Source organism: Ambystoma mexicanum, chromosome 10 (genome assembly GCF_040938575.1).
Source record: "Ambystoma mexicanum isolate Mex_15411 chromosome 10, UKY_AmexF1_1, whole genome shotgun sequence".
Taxonomy (NCBI): domain Eukaryota; kingdom Metazoa; phylum Chordata; class Amphibia; order Caudata; family Ambystomatidae; genus Ambystoma; species Ambystoma mexicanum.
In genome coordinates, this window is record NC_090932.1 from 186,591,775 (window position 1) to 186,607,025 (window position 15,251).

Consider the following 15,251-nt stretch of genomic DNA (forward strand, 5'->3'; position numbering starts at 1 on the left):
GACCTTAGGGACACATCCAACCTAGGACCGAGGTGGGTCATATGGCTATGTGACTTTAAATTTTACGCAGGAGCAATAGGCCTCACAGACGACGCAAGACTAAAAAACATGCTGTTCATGGCCGTAGGCCTCGCTGTCAGAGACATCGCAGGTGAACTACTAAACGTGGACACGGTGACACACGGGGAACTTCATGGCAAACTGTCGGAATACTTTGCCCCCCACACCAACATCGACTACGAACGTCACATATTCCACACCACGAGACAAGAAAAAGGGGAATCAATGTGATGCACCTCTGCATCAAGTTAAAATATTGCGAATTCCACAAATATTCAAATGAAGAGGCATTAAAGTCCCAAGTAATCGCTGGGTGCATATCACATCCTTTCAGGAAACCGCTTCAAAAGCAAAGGTCGCTGGAGGAAATACTTGCATTAGCCAGGATGGGGGCAGCAGTAGAATCGCAATTAGACAGTCTGGGAAAGGTCATACAACAGCCAACATTAAGCATGGACATGATCAACAAGCTATACAGCTCCCCCACACAAGGTGGAAAACGCGCGGGCGCCACATGCTATCGCTGCGGATGCGAGTACCCAGCGGTAGGACAACAATGCGCCGGATGCGGCGGAATGACCATTATAGAGCCGTCTACAAGAATGCGCCAGGACCTGCACCCAGCAGACAGACATCAGGAGAGACGAAGAAGCTCACGCCTCAGTCCACCGGCCAACAGAGGAGGAGAACAGGCTTTTCCAAATCTCTTGAAAGGCCTAGGGAAGCTGAAACACAGGAAGGTACAGCTCCACATCAACCCAGAAGTCCAGCCGGTCGCCCAACACTATCGCGGCATGCCAGTGAACATACACCAACAAGTAGAGGAAGAATTAGACAAGCTCATCAAACTTAATGTCATCAAATCCGTCTCCGGACCAAGGCCTTGGGTATCTCCCATAGTCCCTGTCCCCAATAAATCTCCGGACGGGCCAATACGCCTGTGCGTAGAAATGAGAAGGGCAAACGTAGCGATTGAAAGGGAGAGACATCAAGCACCCAGGATCACAGACATGATCCACCTTCTCCACGGAGCACAAGTCTTCTCCAAGCTGGACTTGACAAAAGGGTACCATCAAATCGAGAGAGCCCCTGAATCAAGATACATAACAACCTTCGTAACTCATCTGGGGCTGTTTCAGTATAAGAGGCTCAGTTTTGGAATCTCATCCGCCGCTGAGATTTTCCAAGAGGAAATCCATCGAGATCAGGCACGTACCCAACTGCTTAAATTACTCAGATGACGTCCTAGTCTTCAGAAAAACCAAGGAGGAACACGACAGCACTACACAGGGTGTGCACAGCCCTAGAAACAGCAGGGCTTGCACTCAACAAAGCCAAATGTGAATTCGGCAAAGGCTCCCTACGTTTCTTCGGACATATCCTTTCCAACAAAAGGCATGCGGCCGGACCCAGACATGGTGGCCGTCCTCAATTCGGCCTCGCCCACCAAAACCGCAACAGAACTGCGGTTGTTTCTCGGCTTAGCCAGCTACTGCTCGAGATATTTAAAGTATTATGCCACGGTCAGCAACCCACTGCGCTTGCTAATGCGAAAAGATCAACTATACATCTGGTCCGAAGACTGCCAGAAAGCGTTTGAAGCAATACGCAACGCCTTTGCGAAAGCAGAGGACATGTCCTACTTTGATGCAAAAAGGGACACGGAAGTAATAGTCGATGCCAGCCCGGTCGGGCTAGGAACCATCCTCACACAAAGGTACCCCGAGGCACCTGCAAATATCTACATAGTGGCTTACGCCAGTAGAAGCCTCACCCCTACAGAACAAGCCTACTCCCAAGCGGAAAAGGAAAGCTTGGCAGTGGTATGGGCGTGTGAGTACTTCCACTTGTTTCTGTACGGGAAGGAGTTCACAATCACAACGGACCATCAAGCCCTGCTTACAATATACGCAGACCCTAAGGCAAGAATGCCCCCGTGGATAGCCAGGTGGGGTTTGCGTCTGCAAGACTACAAATTTGTCATCAGACACCGCCCAGGGAAAGACAACCCGGCAGACTACCTGTCCCATCACCCAACAGGACCAGCAAGCCACCAGCCATCCACAGCGGATGCGTACATTAACTACGTAGTACACCACCTACAGCCCCTGCCAGTGGGGTGGGCAGACATCACACAGTCGGAACAAGACCCGGCTCTCCGAATTGTCTGACATTGCTTACAGACGGAAAGGAGAGCGCACATGAGACAACAGGCCAAACAGGAATTGGAGGTGGTTCAAGAGGATATCAAATGGATAGACCACGTCCGAGATGAACTCTCCATTGTAGATGAACACGTCGTACTCCAAGGTTGCAAGGTACTCATCCCAGAGGCATTGCGAGCAAAAGCAATACACATTGCGCACGAAAGCCACCGAGGGGTGGTCGCCGCCAAGCGGATACTAAGACAAAAAGTGTGGTTGCCGAGGCTCGACGCCATGGTGGAAGAAATAGTGGGAAAATGCCCGACATGTGAACAAATGGCACCACCACCACACCCGAACTCGCTCCAGATGTCACCAGAACAAGTATGGGAGGAACTAGCGGTAGACTTCTTCGGACCGCTGCGAGATGGCACCTACATGCTAGTACTAATAGACGAACACTCCCGATTCCCAGAAGTGCAAATTGTGGAGAGCACAGCCTCCTCAAGCGTCATTCCTGCCCTGGACCGCATGCTGTCCACGTACGGAATTCCAAGACTGATAAGTCAGACAACGGGCTGTCATTCATAACTTCTCCAAATACAAGGGTTTCAACACCGAAAAATAACGCCCGATGGCCACAGGCAAATGGCATTGTTGAGAGATTCATGCCCAACGTCAAAAGAACACTACAAATGGCCACCATTCTCACCAAGCCGTTCTAACAAGCTCGCTACCCATTTCTGAGGGACTACAGGCACACCTCCACAGCACAACCCGAATATGCCCAGCCGACCTGATGTTCAGAAGACCAGTCAAAACTCGACTACCAGAAGACCCCAGCCAGGTAACCGCAACACCGTCAGAACAGGAGGCCAAAGAAAGAGATGATGCCGCGGAGGCCAAGATGAAGGACACTGCAGATCACAAGAGGCGAGTTCAGGAATCGACCGTAGAACTAGGAGAAAAGGTGTGGATGTGTCAACCGAAACAACGAAAAGAAGATGCCACGTTTGCAAAGGAACCGTTGCCGGTGACCCAAAAGAAGGGAACAATGATCGCGGCCCAGAGAGGATCACTCCTCGGTTACTCGCAACATCTCACACTTCAAGCGCATGACGACCAACCCCGAAGACACCTGAGACAGACTCGTACAGCGCCGAGGAAAGACAACAAGACTAACCCTATCTGGGAGACAGCGAGGCCTCCGAGGGTGAAGACAGTCAGGCGAATTATCCCACGACCTGGGTGACTCCTCGCAGCTCAAGGAGACCGCAGAGGAGTCGGATAAAACCTCACAGACTTATCGAAGAGATGGAGTGAGAAGAGGTGAGGATCTGGTACTTTATAAAGGGGGGAGATATGTCAGGTCGTTTCTCCCACTGGCATCACCAGCCCACATCGTTATGTGGGCGGACCGCTGTTGTGGTTGTGGTCCTCTCCCACAGGAGGGAAGTGACGTTGGGGTTAGGGAGGGGGGCGAGGGGTTTCCGGCAGAGAATGCCGTTGTAAAGAATAAAGCAGGTTGCACTGATTCCCGGCTCCCGCGTGATAAGTTCTGAAGGCGGTTTCAGGCCCACGCAAAACCTGACACTCTGGACTTCAGACAAGGGGACATATTGAATCCAACAGCCAAGACTTGCTAAGAAGGGTGGGCCTAGGTCGAGGGATGGCCCGAAGGGGAGGGGTGAGGTGGGCCCTACTCCATACACACACCATGACATGGGACATCCCAAAAAGAGTACCGGAACAGGCCATTGTTTCATCTGAAGACCGCCCGTATTCTCCTCCCTTCCCAGTTGCGAATTAATGTCTGCGTCCTGTGCAATGCTTGTGAACTGCAGTTTGCTGCACCTGAAGGCTCTCAACTATCCGGTTCTGTTTTCAGGAATTCGAATGGTTCGGGAGCCCCACAGTGGGGAAGCTCAATGCCTGCTGTGCAGCCCAATGGTTCGGGAGCCCAACTCACTCTTCATGGTGGGGAAGCTCAATGCCTGCTGTGCAGCCCAATGGTTCGGGAGCCCAACTCACTCTTCACAGTGGGGATGCTCAATGCCTGCTGTGCAGCCCCGGCCCTTTGAAAAATGTGGCTTCATGGAAGAGCATTGCTTGCTTGTGGTTCTGTAGCGCGGGCATGCTGCCTTCCAGCCGCATCTAATTGCTGCTTTCTCTGGATACTTAGCTGCTGCCTAGAGAGAGCAAGTCCATCAGCATTCCGCCTTCTCTTTCTTGGGGTTTGCCCTGGGTGCTGACATCATAAGTCAGAGCCGAGCTTTGCCATGAAGCCGTCACCAGATCCAAGCACGGAGTAGGACCCCGGGGGGTATATGTTGTTTTTTACGAGCCTGGTGGACTTGGGGGTGGAGCTCCGCTTCAGGGCTTGAAATCCTACTGATCAGGTTAAGGACAAATTTCCTTGTCAAGCTAAGAGCTGCTTCTTTGTCGCAGCCTGTGCCTCCTCCATCAGAGGACAATCCGGTCCTCGACTCTACCCCCCACCACAAGCGGAGCCCTCTCCTTTGTTGGGTTCGTAGCATGGACACATTGCTGTAGACCGCGCGCGTCTGGATTCTTGAAAAGCTGGGCATGGTAGCAGCTGGTCATGAGGGAAGGAAGCACTGTCTGACCGTTAACTCTCCAGACAGGGAGTGAGCTACAGTGCGCCTTGAAACCCCACACCACTGCTTTATGGAGCTGTACAGAGCGCACTGAGTGATCTTGTAATGCCTGCCTGCCATTTTGGCACTGTGGCAAGTAATGTACATAGGTGGCATTTGCCCAGTGAAAAATTTCAAAACAACCATGAGTTTGACAGAGAAAAACTCATCACGCCCATCTGCTGACAGCGTGCCTTCATTGCACACTCGCTGCAGAAGCACATCAACCATGTGTGGAAAACACGAGTGCTCATGCGCGGGTTGTGCACCCAGCTTTGGTAGAGACTTTACCCCTAAGTGTATTTTTACTACGTTCAAAGATGCTCCCTAGCGCCATTTGGAAGGAAGGCTGACTTTAGAGATTTCCTGCTGCCAGTAGAGTAGAGGTCTACAATCTTTCTCTTCAGATGTTTTGAACTACAACTCCCATCATCACAAACCAGCCCACATATGGTGGGAGATCTTGGGAGTCGTAGTTCAAATATTTGCAGAGCCATAGATTCGAGGCCCCTGAAGTAGAAAGAGAGAGAGAGAGGGATTTGCTGCCGACACCGGACTGGGGGACACCTGCCAATCATCTGAAGAGCGCTTCTCCAATGGCTGCCCACAAGCTGATCCAAAGCTTGGACAACCAGCTTATGCATCCCCTGCGCCCAGCTCTGCTTTACTGAAGTGAGGTTCACAAGTCCATAGGTAACCCTTTTTTTGCAGGGTCTACTGTTGCTTAAGGTCAACCAAGTATAGTTGTGGCCCTGCCTGGATTTTGACCCTGGTTTGGTTAAAAAAGACTATTAGAAATAAATGAGTTTTGTCAGATTACAGCAACCGCGAGCGGGAGCAGAGGTGTTGCTAGGAGGGGCTAAGGGGACTATAGCCCCTGATCTTTTGGTTGTAGCCCCAGATAGAATCTCAGGAGCTACAGCCATAAGGCTAGCTAGCCCCCAGTCCTGACAGTTCTGACATCAGCGTAGCCCCAGGTCTTTTCCAGACCTAGGAACACCCCTGAGCGGGAGTATGCACTCAATACGCCTTGCAGCGCCTCTTTGAATCTCCCACCCTGGCTACTGTCTCAGTTGTGAGAAGGTACCCAATGGGCTTATAACATGTATGGTAATAGCAAAGGGTTGTCGCCTTCATTTCTGTTCCCTTGATATTAAGATGGAGGACGGGCCGCTCGCTGGTGGGTGTTTGCACTTTACCCAGTATTCAGAGCCCTCCACGTGCATACTTTGACTCCCAGGGGCCAGTCAGCCGACTGTGGGGACTTCCTTCCTTCTCCCAAAACCCTGCAGCACAGTTTGTAGGACCTCCTGTTAAATTCCAAGCCAGACTTCACTCTTTATCTGTTTCCTACTCACCCTTTAAAATCCACAAGCGGTCAGACCTTTGCATGTAAAAGTGACCATGGGTGGGGTGAAACTCCACATCTACAGCTGCCCGCCAGTCCTTGCCTATAGGCCCTCCTGGTGTCCGTGGACAGTAGACCGTGAACGCTTCATCGGAAATTCCTGAAAGCGCCACACAAGAGCCTGCTTCGAGTGAAGGCTCCTCCGCGACTGGCTCTCCTAAAGCCGCAAGGCATTCATGGGAGCAGTTAAGGCATCCCGGAAGGATGGCCAAGGGAAGAGTGTGCACCTTCTGCAATGTGGCAGCCCTTGAGGGGCCCTATTAGAGATTGGGTGGGGTCGTCCGGGGGATCTCCCCATATTACTTTCCTAGTGCATTGGGCCTTCGAGGTACACCCTCTTCCTTCAGCCACAATGGAGTCAATTTTCGCTCCTGTTTCGTTCGTCTTACTCCTCCCCCACAAGTCTTCGATCGCAGCGCCCTTCTGCTCCTCCCTTATACCCCCCTTCAACATGGCCCTTTTATGATCCTGAATTCTCGTGGTAAGGCTTATTCACCAGTATTGGCACGTGGACTGAGTGCCCATTGCTTCCACCCGTGTAGGTTCCACCTACTTCTCGGCCTCTGCCCTCGCCCGTCCACAATTCTCCTTTTTCCTTTTTGAAGGCCGCCATTCACACCAGCATTGGCTAATACTGGCACCTGGCATATCCCGGCAACCTTGGCTTTCGACCAAACCAAGTCCCATCCTTTTCCTTTGTTTCTAGTCCCTTACACTTCCACATGCCCCCTTTCAGGAAGTCTTCCCGGGAAGGTTCCCCCCAGTATTATCTCTGCTAAGGATGAAACAAGAAAAGCAGATTCTCAGAGTACTTTCATGGTGACCGTGGTACTAACCTGCTGTGCTGTAACCTTCTATTCCCTATCCCCCGCCCCGGTGGGGCGGGTCACCCTTCCTCACCCTTTTCTGCATTTCGCGTCGGGCAGGCTGTGTTCATTTTACTATGATAGTAATGTCACATTTTTGTAGGCAAGGCCCGGGTTGGCGGAATGCGGACTAAAGCCTTGAAAACCTTTGAGCCATAGAAACAATCCGAACAATTACACAAGGTTTTCTTACTTCCAAAGGCTTGATTGGAACCTACATTGATTAACCACAGACAACAGTTATTATAATTTGCCATCACCCACGATTGTTTACAGGGGTTCATTGAATGTTCTGTTTTGATAAATTATGTGTTGGTTCGATCCTTAACTCTTTATCGCCTAACTGTCTTAGATTGGGACTTGGTTTTGCTGCATAAATTAGCACCTCTTGTAGGGTTAGTCTTGAGCTCAGCCTAGCTACTAAAAGGAGAGCCAAGGTTTTGCTACTGTGCTTGTAACTTCTATGTGGCAGTCATGTTATATAGCATGACTAGCACACTATGCCGCATCTTTTCTGTGACTTGCACTCCCCCGGTCTCTTCTTCTCATCGTACTGCTTGTGTTGGGGCTTTGTTGCAGAAAAGTGTGCATTTTGTGTGTGCATTCTATGAGGTTTACATTGCTTAACATGTTCTATTTTTCCTTGTGTCACATGCTTCCGGAATTTCTCACAAGCGTCTACAACTCAAATGTTTTTTCTACAGTGAGTTTTCGAGTGTCGTTTGTTGTGTTGCTTTTTAGTGTGTTAGCGCTGTTCTAGCTTCCTTAGTGTCTTTTGCATGTGTTGTGTGTTTGAAATGCTCGTTGTGGCTCAGGTATCTCTCATGTGTCCCGCCTTTCTTACATTTTGCTTTACTTGTGCTCTGGCTTGCCTGTTGTGTTTCACATTCCTTGGTGCACCTTTGCGGTGTGCACTTTACATGTGTTTATTTAGTGGATTGCACAGCTGTACACAGTGCTTTAAGTGGGGTAATAAATTGAGGGGGGGGCTCATTTGGGGCGTGGCTTCCATGATGGGCATGGCCTGAAAAGTGCACAAACCATAGTAGGGTACGCAAACAAATGTATGTAAGCATACATTTGTTTGCGTACCCTACAAATCTGTATATATACACGCTGTTTTCGGATAAGTGTACATCTTTCCACAGAACCACCTTCACCTCTTCTCCCCGTTTCACCTCTTCTCCCCGTTATCAGTTCCAACACCCAAAAACAAACAAATAAAACAGGTTGCAAACATGTCACTCTCCCATGATGACCAGAACACCCCCTCCAAAACCGTGGACAACCGCAATAACTGGGCCGCTGAAACTGGTCTTCTGCGATCGTTACCCTGTTTCCCCTTGCCCATCCTTCCAGCTTCCTACGTGCCATTTCACTGCCACTGGGCTGAACACCGCAAAACCATTTCCCATAAAAAGCAGTGTTCGCCAATTTCCCTGCTATTGTCGCCCTAGACGAACCGTTGTCCATACAACCCAAAATAAAATCAACCACATCATCCCTTCTTCTCTCCTCCGCATCCTCCCTACCCTTCCAACTGTGCGCCCGCTCCCCCCTTTTAAAAGGTCCAACAATGCCCTCTTGTATGAAGCCCTAGACGCAGGGGCTAGAGAACCCTCTACTAAACACAGTGCTCTGTTTCCTAGCCGCCACAGCTCCAGGATCCAATGCCCGCCCACGTCCTCTTCTGGTGCCATTCCACAGAATCTCTGCCACTGAAAATGAGAATGCATCAGCAATGCCATTATCCTTCCCTGTCATGCAAGTTGCTCTAAACACCACATTCAAATTCATACATCGCAAAACAAATTCTCTCATTAGCCTGGCTACCCTCTGGCCGCTAGCTGACTGCCTGTTCACAATATTGACCACTGCCTTGTTGCCTATGTGAAAATTCCCTTTCTTACTCTGCAACTCCCCGCCCCAAAACTCCAGTGCTACCAGCAACAGGAAAAAACTCCAAAAAGGTTAGGCTCCTCCCTCCTCTCTGCCAATGCTCATGCCACTTTTCGGCACACCAATTTACCCTTCCAGAACACCCCAAAAACTCCTGAACCTGCGGCATCTGAAAAAACTTGAACTTCCCATGCAACTGGGTCCCCCTGCAGCCACATGTACACTCCATTGATTTCTTCCAAAAATGTTATCCACATCTTGCAATCCTCCCTGACTGCTCCTGAACTCCTCACCCTGTGATGTGGATACTTAGCCCCTGCCATAGAATGTGCCATGTTACTACAAAAAGTGCGACCTGGGGCCACTACCCGACACGCGAAATTGAGATGCCCCACTAACCTCTGCATGTCCACCAGTTTCATTTTTTGGGCCGCTATCGCCTTCTCAAGCAACCCTACAAGCTTGCTCACCTTGTCGTACAACAGGCATGAAGTCATGGCCACAGAATCGCGCTCTATCCCTAAGCAGGTCAACACCACCGTCAGCCCTTCAGTTTTATCCTCCGTCAATGGCACTCCCAATTTCTGCATCAATGTCTGAAAAACCTCTAGCATCCGCTGACATTCTTGTTCTTTGCCTGCCCCATTGATGAAAATTGTCCAAATAATGCAAAATTCCCTCACAACAGAACTGTAAGTAAAAACACACCCACCGCAGAAAAGAGCTAAAATGCTCAAACAATGCACATGAAATTGCACAGCCGATTGGTAACGCTTTGTCGACATAAATCTGGCCCTCAAACTGCAGCCTCGGCAGCCAAAAATCTTCTGGATGCACTGGTAACAAACAAAAGGCCACTGTGATATTGCACTTGGCCAGGAACGCACCACACCCTTCCTCACTCAACCCACTGCCTGGTCTACACTGGCCTAGGACACCCTGAAATCCTACGGTGTAATGAAGTCATTCACTGATATTCCCTCTGGCCATGGTCCTTCACTGACCTGCCCTCTGGCCATGATAAATGGTGAATCAGTCTGACTTCTCCTGCTGCTTTCTTAGGCCCAACCCCCAAAGGAGACAGTCACCCGGCAAATCCGTAAACGGCCCTCCCTCTCCCCACTACCATCTCCTTTTGCAACTTCACCCTCCACTAAATGCAACGCTCTCCCTCTCCTACCTTCCATAGATCCTGTGGGATCTGATGCCCCTCCAGCTCTGCTTCCGGTGCCAACCCATGGAATCTCTGCCACTGAAAATTAGATGATGCATCAGCGATGCTGTTATCCTTTCAAGGCACGTGCATCACCCGAAACACAATATTCCACCTCTGGCACCGCAGCAACAACTCCCTCAAAAGCCTGGACACCCTCTGATCCTTGGGCCAGACTGTCTGTTCATCACATTGAACACTGCATATTGTCCACATATGTCCCCTTGTTGTTCTCCAGCTCCTTGCCCCACAATCCAAAGCCACCAGCAACGGAAAGAGCTCCAAGAACTCAATGCTTCTCCCTCCTTTCCTCCGGTGCAGTGGCCATCTCTCTGCACACCATCTCCCCTGCCACTACACCACACAACCATACCCATGCCTCTGACACCCTTATTCTGTGGTGTGGTTGCTTCACCCCAGACATAGACCATGCCATGTTTCTGCAAAATGTGCCTCCCAGGGCCACTACCTGACACGGCACATCCCTTAGGCAGTGCATTTTTCCACATAAATCTGGTTCTCAAACTGCATCCCTTACAACTAAAAATCCCTAGGATGCACCCACAGCAATCTACACGCTGATTTGATGTTGCACTTGGCCATAAATGAATCATTCACTGACGTGCTCTCTGTCCACGACGGACGGTGGATCAGTCCAACTCTCGTTCAACCTTCTTAGCATCACCCCCAAAGGGGACACCACCAAATCTCCTGGCAAGTCCACCAAAGGTCCAACCACCCTCCCCTCTTGCACTTCTTTCTCCAGCTTCAGTCTCTCCCATGCAGACTTCAAGTGTTCCATCCGTCTCTGCATCCTGGGACCCTAATATCCCAAACTAAAACCCTTTGAAACCCCTCCGCCAAAATCTTTGCTGCTTCCCTGTCAGGGTGAAAGCATAACCATTACTCCAACTTAACTAGAGTATAGGCCTTTCCCCACAACCCCTCTCCCTTCCCTGTGTCTCCCATTGTGAAACATTGCGTGACAGAGGGCCGTCCTGTGTACTGGTGGAACTGGTGCCTAAACTTACTTAGAGACAGCCCTGCAGCGCGCTTCCTTGTTGAATGCCCAGCATGCTGCTGATGGCTGACCTCTGTCTTGTCCAAGGTGGGACGACCATGAAAGGGCCAGTAAGGCACTGGCAAACCACTTTGTGTGCAAAGTGGGCACCATCCACTATAACCACAAGTCCATGCTGACCTCACCACACACCACCATCTTATCCTCTCCCATCCTTGCCCTAAGTTCCTCGTCATACCTCACCCATGCGAAACCAAAGCTGACAAAATGCCTTCCTATTGACGTCCGTATGTTTGAACAATGCCACACTCCTTTTCAGGTATTTCTCACAGTACACTTTGGCAGGGTATCCAGTGATTCGATCGAATACAGTGCATCAAATGCAAAAGCCTCAAATGCAAAAGCCTTGAAAAAATGCATTTTTTTGTAGGTAAAGGTTTTTTTTTCTATTAAAATGGGTTTTAAGGGGTAAAAAAAAAGGGTCTGGGGGGGACCACCCCATTAAAAAGTAAAGGGGGGGGGGGAATGCATTTTTTTTCGAGGCTTTTACATTCGATGCTTTTGCATTCGATGCTATCACTATAAACCCTCTGGCAGATATCAAAAAGGATGAGGCCCAATTATCAGTCATTACCAGCACCTTGGGCTTCGATGCCAGCTTTCTCCTCCTCCTTTGAGCCCTCTTTTGCCCTGACTTCCTTAAGCAGAAGCATAAATACGTCCACAAACTCCCACACCCACTTTTCCTCTTTGGTTGCCACCATTAAATGCACCCCTAGCGGCCTTGTGATGCCCATATAAAGTAACTTCAACTTCTCTTTGACCTGAATAGCTTCTGCAACACTTACTTCCGCCACCACCAGTACTTTCTTTCGTACCTTGCCTGTCTATACCTCTACTGTGTTTGAACTGTTCACCTCTGCCCTCACCAATGCCGCTGTAGCCCTGCAGCCATCTTTCATCCCCAAAACCACCCTCCACCCCCACTCGTTTGCAATTCCCACCTCTCCTCCAACCTAACCCACGCAGCCTACAATTCCTGATCCTGCTCACCTCCTAGAGTGTGTCATGCCATCCACTCGCCTGCAAGATCATCTTCTTGCAGGACCTGCAAGATCATCTTCTTGCTAGCAAGGGGTGTCAACCCAACGCTTCTGTGATGTCTTTATGAAGGTGCTGCCCAATCCCCTCCTGCGCTGCTCTTCTTGGCAGTGGCGGCCTGTCCTCTGCCCTCCCCTCTGCTGTGATATGGGCCGTGCTGTGCCCTCTAAGCTGATCATTACCACTGGCCAGACAGACCGTCCCGACCCCTCCCTATCATCTTTTGCTGCTGTAGTAGTAGGGGGTCATGCTGACCCCTCTATCATGCTCCGCTCTGCTGGCCGGGTAGACCGTCCTGGAGATTCCCCCTCTTCACCATACTGGGGAGGACGTCCACCTCCTACCCCCCTCCATGTGTTAATCGTGGCAAAAATGGCTGTGGTTACAAAATATTGTGGCAAAAAGGCAGTGGTTTTTCCGCCGCAATCCATGTAAAGGATGCGGGGGACACCCCTGCAACCCCCGCTCTCCTTAAATGGTATAATGGGGTACACCTTTACCGGGGTCAAACCACTCCATTTAGGCCGCCATTTTTTTTTTTTATAGGGCCACATTTTTGCCGCAATTTTATACCCTCCGCAGGCACTACTTCCCCTACCCCTTTCTTACCACTGCCAAGTTCTGCTCCTCTTCAATATCCTGATCCTCACCCCATCCCTTCCAATGCTCTCCCGGCAACCCCCCCCCCCTCTTACCCACAACACTTTGTCCCTCCTTGACCCTCACTACCCTTATTTCCGGGTGTCCTCCCCACCCTAACTGCCCTCTGTGGCATGTCTAATCTACTTCTCCTGGCCCCTTTCATCTTTTCCTTACCCCTAGCTTCTTCTGTCCACTACAGGCCACCACTGATGAGAGGGCCCCGTCCGAGGCCGCTCTGAGTTGAAGTCTACCCTGCCTGCCCCCCCTCCCCCCCTCCCCCCCCCCCCAGCCGTCACTGCCAGTACCGTGGCGCACCGCCTCCTCCAACTGGGTCTTGTTGGCTCTGCTGATCTTGCTCAGTGCCTCTCGCAAGGCCTGTGGGTCCACCCTCGCTCCCGACATTGCACCACTCGCACCACTTATGCTACCTAACACACCCTGCACACTGAGCCTGCATCAAGGGGAAATTAAACGTGGTCCCTTGTAAAGTTTCTCACCTCTTAGCCCCTACCCTCTATACCAAAACTCCATTACCCTGCTAATCTTTTATATAACAGTTAACTTCTTTCCCACAGTTTTATTATTAGTTTTAAATCCTTTGTAATTTATATTTCCCCTTCTAAATGGCCCCCCAGCTCACCCTTCTCCCACCCCCACACACTCCCTGTCGAGCCCTACCCTTCTCCGGAGTCCCGCAGCCGGGCTACGCCTGCCACAGCAGCCTGACGCCCACCAGGCCGGTGCACAGCACTGCCACCTGCAGGCTCTCATGCTACACAGCACTCTGCCCATATCTTGCCCCACCACCCGGTGCTCCCGCTTGCTCTTCAAACCCAAGACTGCCACACAGACCCTCTGGACCACCACACACACAATATGGGCCCCCCAAGCCCAGCCCCCTAAACAAAACAAGAGCCACCCCCACCGGGCCTGAATCGCTAGCCCTCTGACCGGCACAAGCAGCTTCCTGTACATTCACTGCACTGTCCCCTGCTCTCCACTCTTCTGTGTTAGTGTTTCTTTCTGTTTGAAAAGTATTGTGGGAAAGTCCGGATAGCCCAGGAAGTCGAGCACTCCCCTCGGATGTAGGGCCAGCCTACAGTTCGCAAGCTCGAATCCAGTAGTTTGACTCGGCGCTCCCTGTTTTTTGAGGTATATCATTTTGAGTACCATTAACTTGGATGATAAAACCAAGTAGGAGGGCACCTAGTAGGGGGGAGGGGAGGGCCTTGCATAACGTGCTAGATAGAAACTGGTATCTTATTATTAATTGTATGATGTGGGTGTGCCATTCTGTGTCTGGTCTGGTCAGGGGGTACAAAGGTTGCTTTATGCTGGGGGGTGAAAAGCTCCTCCATGTCGGGCAGCCTGGCCTGTCAATGAGTCCATGCCTGGAAGAACATTCCCCTCATGACTGTCCCTTCTTGTGTGCAGGCCCCAACGAGCAGATCCTACGTCATCCCCAGGGAAGAAGCGTGGAGCCCGGCCCTGCAAAGAGGCAACAGTGTGCACCAAGACTACCTCAATGACCGTGAGCAAACGGACCGGTGCCTGGAATGCCCAGCAGGTAAAGTAATGCGAAGTGGAGTACAGTCCTGCACGCTAGCCTACTCGCTCTTTTGACCAAATCTTTTCTGAACAGGATGCTTTAAGGGTAGTTCTTTACCAACCCTCAGACGTAGCCAGGATTGTCTAGCAAGTGGGGCCCGAAGCTAATGTAGCTGGGCCCACCGCAGTGACATTAACATCTGTTCATGCCCACACAGTGCTGCTGAGTGGGCATTTACAGAATTTGGGTGGGCCTTGCCCAGTCTAGCCCTACCCTGTCTTCGCCTTTGCCTTCACCACGGAGACGAATATTTCACATCTTTGAGTGACATGAAGTGATGTGCCTCCCAGTCCAGTGATGGCCGAGACACCAAGTGGTAAGGTGATGCTGCTTTATTGCCTAGGTCCTTGTTTATAGATGGCACACAACAGCAAGATAAATGGTTGGCATGCCACATCCTGATCAGCTCTCCAACCAACTGCTAGCACCCACCGTCTCCCACAGAATCAGAATTTTCGCGCAGCCACACCAACATTTCATGTGTGTTATAAGGCAGGTCCATATTGTAAGACCCAGCCACTGCAACCCAGGCACCAGTACTCTCAAACCCAAGTTAGTATCCACCTCCCCTGTTACTCTTGCAGCTAACCTGAAGAGGACACCTCAAATTATCAGCACATAAAACTCAATC

The 15,251-nt window shown here is 50.8% G+C and overlaps 1 protein-coding gene across 3 annotated transcripts in view; it reads left to right on the forward strand.

The window, feature by feature from the left end:
• Window positions 1-15,251, forward strand: part of LOC138491270 (tumor necrosis factor receptor superfamily member 10B-like) — a 114,358-nt gene that overhangs the window by 14,244 nt on the left and 84,863 nt on the right. For 2 of the 3 annotated variants that reach the window (XM_069617687.1, XM_069617688.1), the window contains exons 1-2: window positions 7,749-7,838; window positions 14,446-14,578. In XM_069617687.1, coding sequence (XP_069473788.1) covers window positions 7,764-7,838; window positions 14,446-14,578 — 208 coding nt within the window. In that variant the 5' untranslated portion in view covers window positions 7,749-7,763. Of the gene's footprint in view, window positions 1-7,748; window positions 7,839-14,445; window positions 14,579-15,251 lie in introns of those variants that run through there. The other variant, XM_069617689.1, reaches the window with a different exon arrangement.